General features: G+C 47.9%; 1 protein-coding gene across 2 annotated transcripts in view; it reads right to left on the minus strand.

The window, feature by feature from the left end:
* COL27A1 (collagen type XXVII alpha 1 chain) overlaps positions 1-14,946 on the minus strand; it is a 145,805-nt gene that overhangs the window by 83,625 nt on the left and 47,234 nt on the right. For both annotated transcript variants that reach the window (XM_064677080.1, XM_064677081.1), the window contains exons 10-12: positions 14,491-14,535; positions 12,155-12,208; positions 10,908-10,952 (exon numbers count right to left, since the gene is read on the minus strand). In XM_064677080.1, the coding sequence (XP_064533150.1) occupies positions 10,908-10,952; positions 12,155-12,208; positions 14,491-14,535 (144 nt within the window). The remainder of the gene's footprint in view (positions 1-10,907; positions 10,953-12,154; positions 12,209-14,490; positions 14,536-14,946) is intronic.

Here is a 14,946-nt window from a genome sequence, read left to right on the forward strand (position 1 = left end):
ATCCCACAGCAGCTTGCTCTTCCCTGTCCTGTCATGCTCTATCTCCCTCAGGAAGTGCTCAGCAGACAGGGGCATGCAACCTCGGGGGTTAGGAAACCCTCTTAGTCACTCCACTGACACTTACAAGGAGGAAGCAGTTGAGTTTAAGATGGATTGGACTTAATTTTCCCCTGAACTTGAACTTCCTTTACCACAGGACTGGCAGGGAGGAGGCTGCCAAGAGCCATCAGGGACTAGCTCAAACATCAGCACTTCAGGGCTACTCCAAACTTCAGCTGCAGTGGAGGCTGTGACACTGAGGCAGGAGAGGGCTGTGACTCTCCACTTTTCCCTTGCATGATCCTTCAGATGGAGTGAGATAAAACATGACACAGCATCCACCTCCTCTGACTCTGAGCCAAAAGGAAAATCATCTGCCAGAGAAGCTCCCCATGGCCAGAGCGTACACAGAGCCCAGCCCCAGTCTTTGACTCCTGGGTTTGGTTAATCCATCCAGGGCTGAAATCCCACGTTATTCTCCACACTGTTCTGACTGTGGCCATCAACATGGAAAATTAAGGAATATATTTGCATATAAAAGGCTTTTTAGCCAGAACATCTACCTCTGTGCTTCAGTTTGGAACCACCCCTGCTCCCTCTTGTTTTGGATGGAGCAGTTTTAGAGAGTAAGCAGCATTTCTTAGTTGAGGCTACACTAGGAGATGTGCTCCAGAGACACATCAACAAGTTGCAACTGCTACTGGGTGTGTTACTTCTGACTCAAATTGGGAGTTCTGGTAAAACTCACCAGAGACACAAAGAACAACACAACCATGTTCTGGACTAGCTGAGAGCTTAAGAGACAGGGATGGAGCAGTCAAGGAGAGGATGGTCCTTGTTGAGCCAGAAGGATGCTGTCTCCTCCTGCCTGATCCCCTGTTTACTACAGACACTGGGTACTTGGGAAAAGCAAACCTGAGGTAAGTGAAATGCAACAGCAACACACAATCTGGAAACCCATCAGCAATACTGAAAATTGAAATGATCACAGCAGACAGAACAGGAAACTCTGGGAGTCAAAGGTGTCATCCAAGGCTTTCCTTTGCCTTCAAGGGTTTATAACTCCTGGTCAACACAACTGGGTAAAAAGATACTTGGTCATACCTAAGGTGAGAGATGGGAGAGCTGTTTAAAACAACCAAAATTTCGCCACTGAGCTCAGAGCCAGCATTTCACCTCTTCTGTACCAATTCCCTCCAGCATGCAGAGCACACTCCTGAATAAACCCAAGCTATTGCTTGCTTGGATTCAGCACTTCTGTTTTATGGGAATCCTGTGAACGGGAAAGTTGTCTGCCTTTTTCCAGCTAGGCACTACATCCCTCAGGCCTGTGCACATGCCAAGAAGCTGTGGTAAGCAACCACTGGAAACTGCCTTCTGCCATCTAGAGACAAAGACGTCAAATATAACGAGAAGGCAGGGGGCCTACAATTTTCTTTAATGAAAAAAGGGGGGGAAATAACTCTGCTACATGCTGAATCAATCAGATCAGAAGAGAGATGTGCAGGGAAAACTCATTGCTCAGTCAAGAGAAAGAAAAAAAAAAGACTGCCTTGGAATACTTTGCTGTTTACAGTCATACAGCTTGCCAAGGAAAATATGAGTGTGCATAGATTGATACTGTACTTAGACTGCTGCAGATTTCAGTCACAGCCTTCTGCACTCCCTCAGCTGCATCTTTACTTTCTCAGAGGGCAGAGCTGGGCACAGAGTGACCCATGGATGCTGCTGAGCAGCACTCTGGCCCTGAGTCTGCTGAGGTGTCTGCTGTCAAGAGAAGCTCTTTGCCAGCGTGGGGAGATTTCACTACTTCGAGTGGCACAATGAAAATGATATTGCTACAGCAGCATAATACCACCTAAGGGAATGCTTGCTCCAGACTAAAACCATTTTCTAAATCTGGCTTAAAACTCTTGCAACGTGACATAAACAATGTGCTCCTCTGCCAGGATAAAAGTGTCCAGATAAGGAACTATTTAAATTCAAATGTTTCCCACTGATTTCTTTTCATGCCTCCGTTTCCAGCACTTACCTTGCTGCTTAAAAGACAGGAGATTTGAGGCATTTGGTAATACAGTTAATAAAAATCCAGCTTTTACACAGGCTTTCCAATACTAGATCTCCACGTATTTAGAAAACCAGATTATTCCTGTATTTTGATGCAAAGCTGAGCACCTGAGTTCACTTGCCCAATGCTACCCAGTAAATAAGAGATCTGGCATTTACAGCACACTGTGACTGCCCTCAGAGCTCGGGGTCCTGCCCACCCTCAACACTGGATGGAAAAGGGTCAGAGTGGAAGGGAACTGAGAAGAAAAGCCAGAACAGTGTGGGCTGGCATCACTGGCACACCAGCCAGGCACAGGACAACACTCAGCACCAAAGACCCATCCTTGACAACACCTGATTGTCCTTAACACCATCTGGCTGCTGGCATGACCAGCCCCCAGCCACAGCTCACCCATTGCTGGGTGGTCCCCTGGCACTTTTTGGCCCAAGCTGTAAAAAAACAAACCCTGAGGAGGAGACAAATGGAAAGAACAGCTTTAATTCAACTAACCCCAGGAGTCCTAGCCCACCAGTTGAGCTTAGCACACAAGTATTAACAGGTTTTTGCACATTAAATGAGGCTAAGGCTGGTGGCTGTGGCATGAAGGAGAATATTTCAGCATCCATGCAGTCTCTAAAGACCCAAACCAGGTCGTGAAAGCTATCCCAGCACAGCTCTTGCACAGCAGGAAACAATCAATCTTCTAAGCCCCTAATGAAAAAGAAAGCACTTTCTTTCCATGGGGTAAGCAGTAGCAGTTTAAACCACAATAACAGTTCCAGTGACCACAGTGTCCTAATTTATTGGATCTCACACGTCTGTAAAAGCTATTTTTTCAGTGCCTCTCCTAAAAAAGAGAGATGTTCCTGAGGAACAGAGCTAGCACTCTTCAACCAAAACAAGCAGCCTAAAAGTTACAAGCAGACTTTGTTATCCCATTGGGTTTTTTTCCCGTAAGCAGCAATACCTCTCCTCTCCCATGCACTGCTCCAGCAGCCTGAGGAGCCCAAACTGAGGGAGAACACATGGGGCAGGAAGCTCATTTTATGGTGCTGGCAGACAGGCAGGTCACAACTGGCAGCCCATTACAGGGGACTTGTGAAAGAGATTAAAGAGCCCAACAGATTCAGAGTCTCCTGACCTTCCCAAAGTGAGTGCAGAGGGGGTTTTGGTACAGAAAATCCATCGTTTTTCAGGGTGCAGCTGTTTTTCCAGGAAAACTGGTCACTGGAAACTATGCTCAAGAATCGGGATGGCAATGGAAAACATCCCAGTGAAAAATATGGAGCCATGTGTCCTGCCTGCTCTGTGGGAGGGAGGGGGCATGCAGGGAAGGACCAGGACAGGGAAGGGAATGGCAAATAGCAGCAGAGCTGGGAGGAAAACGCTCGACTAACAAGTTGTGTTGGCCAAGAGCCTGCGGGGTGCTCCTCCACAGACGCTCGAGTCAGGTATGACAAAACTTTTGGCTCTACCTCACAGCTGGGAAATACAGAGAGGAGGTGGGGGAAAACGTCCAGCTGAATGGATTTCACATTGTCTGAGGGAGAAGTTCAATGAAAGAAGCAAGATGAAGTTTGAAGGGGATTCGGAGGAAAAGCACACAAGCAGATACTCTGCACTAAGCAAGATCCTGGTGCTCCTGTGCTCCCCTGTCCCAGGCCAAGCAGAGCTTTACAGAGGTTGCACAGTTTGTCCTCGCTGCACTCAGTGAACTGAGACGCAGGGAGACACAAACTGATTTATCCCAGATTACACCAAGAAGTCTGAAGCTGAAGCAGTAACAAAGCCTCTATCTTTGAGATGCTCCAATAGCGCTTTAATTCCTTTTCATCCCCACTCCCTGCAAAGGGCATCCTTTCACACACCAGGAGACTCCTGCTGAGAACAACCAGACCTAGACAGACACTGGAACCAGCTCCTCCTTCACAGGGGATTACATCCCCCTCCACCTCCCCTTCCTTTCTTTCTCTGCTTAAAGCAAACAGAGCAGCCTGTCCTTTCTTCTGGCTCTTGTCAGCCAAAGGTTCCTCCTGGTCCCAGCAGACACCACCACTTTTTGTGTCTTGTCCCTGGAAGCAGGGACTGGTCAGACACACCATGTCCTCTGCTCCTCCAAAATCTTTTCAGGTGTTCACATGTGGGTGGGTGTGTTGTATGTATACAACATCTGATTCAGTTTAAAACACTTTCCCTGAAGGAGTAAGGGAGGCAGTCTGGCAGCTGCTGCTCCGAGGAATCCTGGCAGGTCTTCGCGCCAGCAGAATCCTTCTCCAAAAATAGGATTTTATTTTCCTGTTGGCTGAAGGTGAAGTTGCTCAAACCAACCAGCCCTCCTGTCTTGTCTGCAAAAGACTATTTGCCAGTTGGCTCCAGCCAGGTGAATCACTGCCCAGGAGTCTCTCCAGGGATGGAACTTGCAAGTCAAACAATTTAAGTAAGGGGAAAAAAAAAAAGAAGGAGAAAAAAAAAGGTGGTGGAGAAGAAGGACTGAGGTTGAGAGAGTGAGAGAAAGCATTCACTGGAAAAAAAAGAAGGAGAATAAAACAAACAAGTATAGCTTATGTTGGCAGGTTACACCTCTGAGAGCATTTTTGGTGAGGAGAGCAGACTGAGTCTCCTCTGCAGGTGGGCGAGGGGCTGGATCAGCCCCAGAGAGAGTCATCCCAAAGGGAGCCTGGCAGACCCTGTGCTCCTGGTGTGCCTGCTCTCCAGCTGTAACTCCATGTAGGAGTCTAGACCAGGGGCTGTGGCAGTTTTGACCCCTGCAAAGAAGGAGATGCCATCCCTGGCTGGGTATGGACTGTTGGTCCTGCTGCAGCTCCATTCCTCTGTCACCCAAAAGGCAGCTTTGCTCTCTCTCCCTGGGAAACTTCACAGCTCCGTGCCCCCTTCTCTTTGGATAAAGATTTCATGGCATTTTTAAACATAACTCTCCCTCCAGCCAAAGCACAACCCTCCAGGACAACACCAGCAGAAATTTCCTGCAGCCCCTTAAACCAAACATCACTGAAGTTAAATGCCAGCCCCTCCACCCTCCTGCTCTGTTCCTTATCTGCTGCTACACGATCTCTTCCCTGTCTGTGGGGCTCTAACCAAGTTCCCATTGCACAGATTCACTGGTCTAACGCCAGAGAGCACTGAACCTGCCACTGCTCCTCCTTATTTATGGCCAAGATTTCCAAATCAAGCAGCCTACTACTCAAGATAGTCAAGCTTTCCTGATCAAAATGCTTTCAGACTCAAAAGTGATAGTTGTATTATTTTTCCTTACAATTTCTAAAGATAATTATTTTTGAGCTTTGATTTATGAATGAGCATTTCTCTGAAGGATGAAAGACGATCTTCTGCTTGGGAGACCTTGGTTCCACTCCTCACAAGATTTCTGAATGATGATGGACAAGTCACTTAGGGACATTCTTAGGAAAAAAAACCCCATCTTTGGGATTATTTCTTTTCTTTCAGTAGAAGTTACGAGTCTTGGCACTTTTCAAGCCCTTTTCCCTGTGTTTTCAGTACTCTGTTTTGCCCATTCTTATAAAAATTAAATACATGCTGATATCGTCCACCTTTCCAGGTTATTTGGATGATGTAATCATGAACATAGGAGCATGTGGTAAGTAACCATGTGAGCACCTCACCACAGAGATTTGGGAAGCTCCACACATGTGGAATGCAACTCAGGCCAAAAAGAGATGGTGACATTTGCTCTGGGCTCATGCCTGCATTTCAGAGTGGTGAACCAGGCTCAGGGGGGTGGAGAGACCAGCTGCCCAGTTTCAGGGTCCAACTTCAGCATTAAAAAAAGTCACTGATTGCTCAAAACAAATCTATTTTAAAAATTTAGGTTAGCAAAGAAAAAATACAGCAAAGAATTAACTTAGATGGCTAACAGGAGAAATCCAATCCATGGGCTAAATCTCTCTAATTAAGAGACGCTTTTCAGGACCTCCATTGAACTTTTCATGCAAATAGAATGATTAAAAGTGTATTATTTTTCTTAAATCAATCAGTTCCTGAAGAAGGCACCAAACATTTTGGTGCTATGCTGGGGCACTGGCACAAAACAGAGCTATCCAAGTCCTGTCCATCAGCTCCTACACACCTACCTACAGGTACTTTAAAATGCTGTTACCAGTTTCCCAAATCTCAGCCCGTGTGGTGCAGGAGACTCTTGGTTCACTCCAAATGCAGGGAAGGGTCTCAGCTGCATCCAAAGCAGAGAAAAAATTGGAGCAAGAGAGGAGCTGTTTATGGTCTTAGTCCCTATGGAGAGGAGCAAAATTTATTTTTTCAGTAGTTTGTGGTTATGCCAGCCTTCCCAGACACATGGCAAAGCATGTCCCCCCATTGTTTGCATGGACAACAGCTGAGACTGTGTAACTTGGCAAAGCCCCACGCTCTTGACATTCCCCACAAAGCTATCTCAGCCATCCATCAGAAGGTTGGGGGAGGCTGTAAAATGAAACCTTCCTAACCCAGAGGCAGCCCTGCTTTTGGCTATCTAGAGCCTCCCACGAGGCAATGCTTTTTCTTGTGATGCAAGAGCCTATCCACCCCGTGGGGAGGGCAGGGGTATCACACCCTCTTCTGACAGAAGAAACAATATATTGTGACCATGTGTTCACTGGGGGCAGGAGTTAATACACTATAAGTCAACATGGGAGAGGAGAGCAGACATGACGAACAGCCTGGCGAGAAGGAGCCGGCATGTTCCAGGCTGAGAGCTGGCGAGGGGGATCCCGGCTGTGGTCAGCCCATGGGAAGCTGTGCCAGCTCCGGCACTTTGCCACCACGCTGATCCTCACAACAAACACTGAGGCTTCGTCCCAGTGGCTGCCAGATCACTGCTGGCTCTCACTGCCTGCACGCTGGGGCTGCCAGGCACAGGGAAGGGAGACTTCTGGGCTCACCTACACGCTGGTCCCTAATACTTAAAATCACATCTTCCTCGACGCACAAGCCATAATCCTTGGCATTCCCATGCTGAGCTCCAGCTGCTGAGCTCACAGGAGAGCTCTCCAAAGGGAGTGTGCTACCCCTGTGTTGCCCACAGCCAAGAAGAACCAAACAGCCTGTCTGACACTGCATGTCAAGGGTAGAATGCAGGTCCCATGTCCTGCTCCTGTGCAGTCAGAGAGCAACGCAGCATCTCCCCACCTTGCCCTGGCATCCTCCAGCCATTCTCACAAGTGGAGGTGTCAGTCTACCTGGCCAAGTGTCCTGCATGCAAACCCTCCCCCTGAGCCTGCTGCTCACATAACCTACTCTGCCTGTCGAGCTGTTTCTTCAGCAACACATTGGCACTTGCCAAAGGCTCGGTGAAGCCTGTTGGCAGAGCTGCCAGGAGGTGTTTGCCTCCCTCCCTTGCCTGAGGTGAGCAGGAAGCCCCATCCCAGCACCTGACAGCTGGTGGGACACAGCTGGTGCATCACTCACAAACATGAGCTACAGGAGGACAAAAGAATGAATGTAATGATGAGCAGAGAGAGACAGGCAGGGAAGCTGAGATATCAGCTTGTAGTATTAATGACTTGCTCGTGCTACTGTTACCAAAACCTTCCAGCCCTGGGGATGGTTTGACTCTGGGCTGGTTTGTGGACCCTTTGGGCCAGGGCTTTTCTTTCACAAGGTGTTTGTGTGGTACCTGACACAGTGAGGCTCTGAGCACTCAACTGAGCTCCGGGCACGGGATCAACAGCACCATCAGTTTTTTATAAAAATATAAGGAAACCTCAGTTGTATTTGACTGACTTGTGAACAGACCTCAGATGAACCCAAGAATTACTAAGTATGGCTTGGAACTAAACTTTACTCCTTTCTTTCTATCTCTTTTAAAATAATACTACTAATAAAAGAGACCGTAAGCAAAAACCACACCGCTGGTGCAGCACTGATATTCTCTGGATGAAGAAAGATATAAGTACACATTAAAAATGAAAATTAACTAAAAAAGAGCTCAAAGCTCTTTGGATATATTTCCTGAAATTTTGCTTTAAAGTCTTTTCCTCTAGCAGGGCTTAGGAACTTCTGAAAGTATTCCACGCTATTTGAAGTTTAATACAATCTGCAGTGCAGATATATCTGATTGTGGCTACCCATCTCCTACAATGTAAGAAAAGCACAGCACTTGCAGCTTGATGTTTCTTGAAGCAGCTCCATCTCCTGCTCTTCCCATGGGTCATTTCCTTTAGTGACAGCTCAGCTCCTTCCTAAAGATGAACCAGGACTGACACATTGTCTGTGCATGGCAAGACAGGGTAACAACAGCTTCTCTCACTCCTTCCCCCAGCACGGTGCTGACCACAGCCCTGCTGCCCTCACACCAATAGGCCCTTTTTTATCCTCTTTTTTTTTTTATCAGCTGCTCAACTGAACTCCATAAAAATCCATAAAAACATCATAAAAGCCATTCTCATCAGCCACTGCATTGGCAACACCGAAGGTTTAAGCGACCAGCCACTTCAGACCCAGCTCTCCAGCCCACCCCTAAAACACTCAGATCTGGAGATGTTATTCCAGCCTCCCTTGTGCATTGGACTTCAATCACAGCTGTCCCCCCAGCCCACCCTCAGCCCTCTCCTTCTCCAGCGTTCCAGGGCCCACATGTTGGGATGCACTCGCCTCCCGCATCGCTGATGCTGGGCAGGGAGGTGGAGTCAACTGCTTCCACGACAGACTCACCATGTCCCTCACAGCTCTGCAAAACTTAACTTCCCTGGAAGGATTTCAAGATCTGACTCATGTCCAGTTCTTCTATTTTAATCATTCCCTCTTACATCATTCTCAGAGGCCCACGGTGTCACATGCAAACTCCCCCAGCCCCCTGCTCCTCCTCAGCTCAGCATTTCACCCACCGCTGGTCTCCCCAAACAAAGCTAGGTAGAGAAATATGTGTGATATCAACTCCTTCCCTACTCTCCAGAGCATTTACCAGCTGTGATGGCACCTAATAAGGGCTTCCAAGTGCTCTCCCCTGCAATGACAACACTGAGATAGCACAGGAACAGCAGCCGCGCCAGCAAATGTGGGGATGGGAGAGATGGGACAGACCAGAAAAACCTCTGAAGGCTCACAAACACCCTAAACCAGCTGGGAGACAGCACCAGCCAGGAGATAAATGTTGGGAAGGGAACCAGGTCAGCTGGCTCCTGCTTTCCATTCTCCCAGTGATTTCCTGAATAACTCTTAATCTTTCTGTTCACGCTTGGAAGTACAAATCAGCAGCATTGGTCCATTCAAGATTTCTTATTAAACCTGCTATCATAAAACAGGGATGGAGCCCAAACTCTCTGAAGGAGCTAAGCAGAACAATGGTGCTGATGCTCAGCCACGTAATCCCTTCTCTAGATCCCAGCCTAAACGTCTCCACGCTGAGAGGTTCCCTGCTGATCTCAGGGGAGCCCCTTGCTTGTAACAGTGACCGCCAGACAAAAACCCTTGCCTGGAAGATTACAAATCTTGGCCAGCCAACAGCTGGAACGCTGCAGTGTGCTCTGTGCAGAACTGAGGCAGAGAGCAGAGCCCCTGCACCTAACGACAGTTGCTGTGTTTGTTTTACCCTGGCCAGTGAGTCATGGTTACATCCACGGGCCCTGCAGTTATTCATCACGGGGGGTTCTGGTGCAACCAGCCCCTTGCAAAACCATAAGATCTGGTGCAGATTTCCACTACTCCCCAAAAGAATCTGCTTGACCTGTCCCCATCCCAGGCAGAGAAGAACAGCCAGGATGGACGTGGCACTCTCGGGATGTTTGCATGGCTTTTTCAGTGGGAGCACCAGCAAGTGGTAGGCGTGGGACTCCTGGGAAGCACGTTTAGCATGCAAGAGGGACAAGGGGAAAGCACTGGATTTTTCCGTGTGTGGGTGAGTGGACATTTCACAGGAAGCCTGTGAGTGCAATGATGTCCAGAGGTTGAGACAAACTCAGATTAACATGAAGGACAAGGTGCAAAGGCAATGAGATAGAACAGAGCTCCAACATGTCTGATCTCTGTACTGATTCCTGGAGCGAAAAAAACTTTATCCAGTTTGCTAAAGGAGACATGCAGAACTGCTTGGAAGAAGGTTGATGTGGGAAAGGCTTTACTTCTGTCCTTTCCTTGTTTCCTTTGCTTACTTCAACATTTTCCCCACCTGCTCTTGCTTTTTGATACATTCAGAACAACCCTCCTCGTTCTTCTATGCAGCTCTGACAGCTTCCACCTTGTCTTCAGCCCTACCTGCAAACACCTCCTCCTCCTGGCCAAGCTCTCACATCTACCTGATCTCCTTGCTCCTCAAATATGTCTTTCCCTGATCTATCACACCACCAAGGACAAAAAGGTTCCTATACAAAACTGCACTTGCATTACACAAAGCAGGATGGGACAAGGGTTGGAGAGAGTCACAGTAAGAAGAAGCAAACGGGATGGGGCTGGTGAGAGTACAGATCAGGAGATGTAACAGAGCGAGTACGGACACCTGGAATGTTGCAATCATGGCTGGGAATTAAAAGGTGCATCCAGGGAAGAGGCTGGCCAGAGGGAGGACAAGGGGGGAAGATGTTGTGGAAGAGAATCTGAGAAATGTAAGACCCAAGGGAGCATTGAAATAGTGTGAAAAAGAACACAGAGTGGGCAGAGCGTGGAAGAAAGGAAGATAACGGTATCTCTATCTTCACTTTTCTTCCTGCTTGAGAAGAAAGACAGGGAAAGGTTTGTTTGATCTCCCCTTTACTTCCCATCAGAAGATATGGAGGGACCCAGCCAAAAGCCAGATGTTTTCTTTCCAGTTTCATTCAACAAAGTCTGCATAATAGACGAGGAAAAACTTTACCGGCCTACCCATCTTGCCCCTCTTCCCAGGAACTCCAGGGATCCCCTGCAAGGAAAAAAAACACAGAGAAAAAAAAAAATAATAATACGTCTGGTTGAGAAAGCAAACGGCCAACCAACAACACAAAACAAATCAAGAGGAGAAAGGAGAATGCAAAACAGGCTAATGACTGCGGCATTGTTCGGGAATCAAAATGTCAGCTACTCGCAGTCAGCTGCGAGAGCAGAAGACAATTAACCTTCACCCATTAACTACGGCCTCCCTGAGGACACGTGCAGGCAGCATCCCCACCCAGGGCAGCAGGCTGGGGCTGTGCTTAGCAGGAGCAGTCATTAAGCTACTGGTCTGGAACCGAGTGAAGGCCACCGCCGAGGCAGTCGCTGCAGAACTTGTGTTTGTGTTTCTTATTTAGTTATACAAGCATTAAATCAGCGTCGCTACAGAGCAGGGCAGTCCCCTCCCAGGCAGGCACACACACGCTCCACTCCCACATGCTCCCGGGGCCTCTCGCTTCTGGAGATTGCATTTGAGGGAGAAAAAGCTGGAATAGAACAGTCTTCGTCTTCCAGGGACATTCTTTAGGAGCTCTTGTGGTGGGAAGAGCTGGGTCTTTGGATGGGAAGAGGGCAGGTGGGTGGGGATGTGGGGGCGAAGAGCAAAAAAGCAAGGGAGGTCCTGCAAAGCTCTGAACACGTGGGTTTGGGGAAGGGATGGGAGGAAGGGAGGACATATGGGAACAGCAGCCACAGCTGCCTGCCCCCACCCCAACTCAATCCAACTGGAAGGAAAGCCATTGTCAGAAAACCCCAGACACTCTCCCTTCCAAGAGCCAGGCTCTTTTCAGACATCCCCAGTTGGACATCCAAAATGCTGAGACAGTGTGGCTGGGATGTCACTCCTGTGGGAGCAGGGAATTTCTATGTACATTCTCCCCACCCCACCCTACCCCACTAAGATGAACTAGCCAGTGGGAGGAGGAAGGCAAGCTTTTAAGTGCAGGAAAAATATAGAAAAACTCCTCTCTAGTCAACAGCGAGATCTGATAGCCCTGCCTGAAGCCTGGGTTGTCCTGAGCTGAATGTCAGCATTATACAGGGACACAGGGTAGGAAGAAGCTAAGGAAGGCACAGTTAAACATGAGGTGTGCTCATCTCTTTCCTCAGGAACAAGGGATAGGGAAGGTTACATCAGTCTCTGAAGAACTGCATTCAACCAACACACCAAGGTTTTCTTCACAAAATACTCACTCGTTCTCCATCAGCCCCTGGAAGCCCAAACAATCCTGGGAGACCAATATACCCCTAAAGGAAAGAGGAAACAAGTAGTCAAAATACATTTCTCCATTAGCTTCCAGTCAGTCTGTCTTTCCTGGACAGCAGAGCAACCTCCAGCGTTGGTCAATGGCAGCCGTGATGAAATAAACCTTGAGGCAAGTGTATATGCCCATGGACTGCATGGTGCTGGCTTCCACGATGTAGTCCAAGGGCACATACCCTCACACCAGGGATCATGAGGACTCCAGGCAGGAAGAGGCCAGCAAGAAGAGACCTTACCTGGGCTGGCTCTAAGTGTACCTGAGGGAAATGGAGCTTTGTTCAAGGTTAGCAAGAGTGAGAGTGAAAGTAATCCACAGGTCTACAACTCTTTTTGTCTCCCCAAGGGCTCTTTCCCTGCCTTTGGCACTCATTTCCAGCTGTCCTGTTGCACCAAACCCTTTCTGCTTGTATTCTGTCACCTGGAGGTCGCACAGTGCAGCCCCTTCTGAGGCAAACCCCTTTTCCTGGCACCAGGGCTCCGAGGGGAGCGAGTCCTGGCTCTGCCCAAAGCCTGTCCCCGCACACACTGTCACACCACCAAGACCTTGTGCAAACCCCAAAGCACCGAGGGCTCTGCCTGGGCTGGGAGGGGCTGAATGTGCCATTCCAGGCTCATTGGATCCATATGTGAGGCATATCTTGTGCATCCAGACCCTCTGACACCTAGCTGTAAGGAAACCTCCTTTGCACCAATGTGTTTCACATAAAACCTGCTCCCTCTACACATTTCTCTGTGGCCTTGGGATCCTGCTCAGACAAGACACGCTGCATAAAATGCCACGTTCCCCTTCCCTTGCCACAATGGCAGCCTTGTGTTTAATCCCTTTGCTCAGCAGTCAGGACAAAGTTACCTTGTGTGCTGGGCCCCTGCAAAGGACTGATTTGTGCCAAACATGCCGAATCAAGAGGAAGTGGATTTCAGCAGGGCACCTCACTGTTATACAAGAGCCAAGTGCTAACACTGATCTTCTCTCATCTTTCTTTCTCCATCATCACTAAATCTCTTACTGCCAATGCCACCAAACTTTTTCACCAGTCCATCACTCCCTTCAGGTTGTGTTTCCTTTAGGGATAATGCCTAGCTGGGAAATACTGCTACATTAAAATGATCCTGTCTGTCTTTGTCTCCTGAATCCCAAACCAAATTACATCACTCCTGAACTTCTTCCTGCAGACTTAAAAAATAGAGGTGGAGGATGGAGAAGAGTCCAGAGCTGGCTTACTTAATCCACAAGACGTGCACATCTCACCCTAATACCCAATTCCGACTGACTGCAGTTGAACTGAGAAATAGCTTTCTTGGGTATTTACAAATATTTCAGTCCTCAGCACTCAGGGGTGCAGAGTGGAAAATAATTTCCAAGTCTGACATTCTGCACATCTCACACATGATAATCACACAAGGTCCTGGATAGGGCAGTGAAAGAGATGCATCAAGGAAAAACTTCAGCCCTTGCAGAAATGAGGTGAGCAATCTGTGCTCTTGGATCTTCCTCTCTCCTGCAGGACACTGAACGTGCCATCTCCCTTCCCAGCTCAGGAATACAGCTAGCTACAGGGTCAGCATTTGTTTATTCCTTGCAGTTTTCCTAGTGATGAAAGCCAGCTGGTTGAATTTACTGTATATAGAGAAAGTATCACATGTTAGAGAAATGGGGGATTTTATTGGCTTCGAATCTCATTGTGAATTTATAATTGCAGGAAAAGAACAAAATGTGATTAACAAGAGCCTTAAGTGGTAATAAAAAAAAAATCCTTTGCAGTAAGAATAAACCCCCAGCAATTATATTTGGTGAGCACAACCAGGCAGGAAGGAGATACTGTTTGTATTTGAACATGGCTTCAAGATGCTGGCTTGCTGTTCTGTATGATGATATAAATCACTCCCAAACCAGGACTGTACCCAAATGAGCCCATGTGCAGCGTGGTCAAAGACCACTGAACCACACTTACTGAAACTGAAGAGGCCTTGGGGAGATGGGGCTTGCAGGCTCTGGTAGGAATTTGTAAGCTGTTCTTTCCCCTCCTGCAATGTGAGCTCTGACTTTATCACCAGCACTCTACTGGGGAACTTTGATCACGGTAGATTCCATGTTTAATTCAAAAAATTTAGCAGTGCTTCAATAAACAAGCAGTGCACAGCTCAAACCCCCTGAATCCAACAACTTAAAGCAACTAGTTTCAGGATTGCAAAATCAAGTATAAAGTTTCTTGAGGAGGCTTTGATAAAAAACAAGCAGAGAAAAGGCAAATGAAAGGCTGCTTACCCGAGTGCCTTTTGGGCCAGGTTCCCCTATGGGGCCAGGTAAACCCTAGAACAGAAGGGAAAAAACAAAGACAAATGTGGACAAGCTTTAACTTAAAATAACGAGCAGTGCCAACCCCCCAGCACTGTCCCTGTGTGGTTCTGCTTTAAGTGCCGAGTCCAAGGTGCATCAACAAAGGAGAAAAAAAGGACAAAATGATACAAATAACAAATCTCCCATTGTTGGTGAGCTGGGACCTGGCAGAACCTGAGACTGCTGCACGTAGTGAGCCTTCCCGGGGGCTGGAGTAGAGATTTCTGGCCATAAAGACCACAAGGGCTGTGGCAGTGGGGAGCCCAGAGGTTGCATTACATTTCGGATGTGACACACAGCGATGCTCTGTGCTCAACAGCCCTCCTTTCATTTTCCTGCCTAACTAAACACACGCATAGCAAATGTATTCCAATACCTGTTTAG

Source organism: Pseudopipra pipra, chromosome 20, assembly GCF_036250125.1.
Source record: "Pseudopipra pipra isolate bDixPip1 chromosome 20, bDixPip1.hap1, whole genome shotgun sequence".
Taxonomy (NCBI): Eukaryota; Metazoa; Chordata; class Aves; order Passeriformes; family Pipridae; genus Pseudopipra; species Pseudopipra pipra.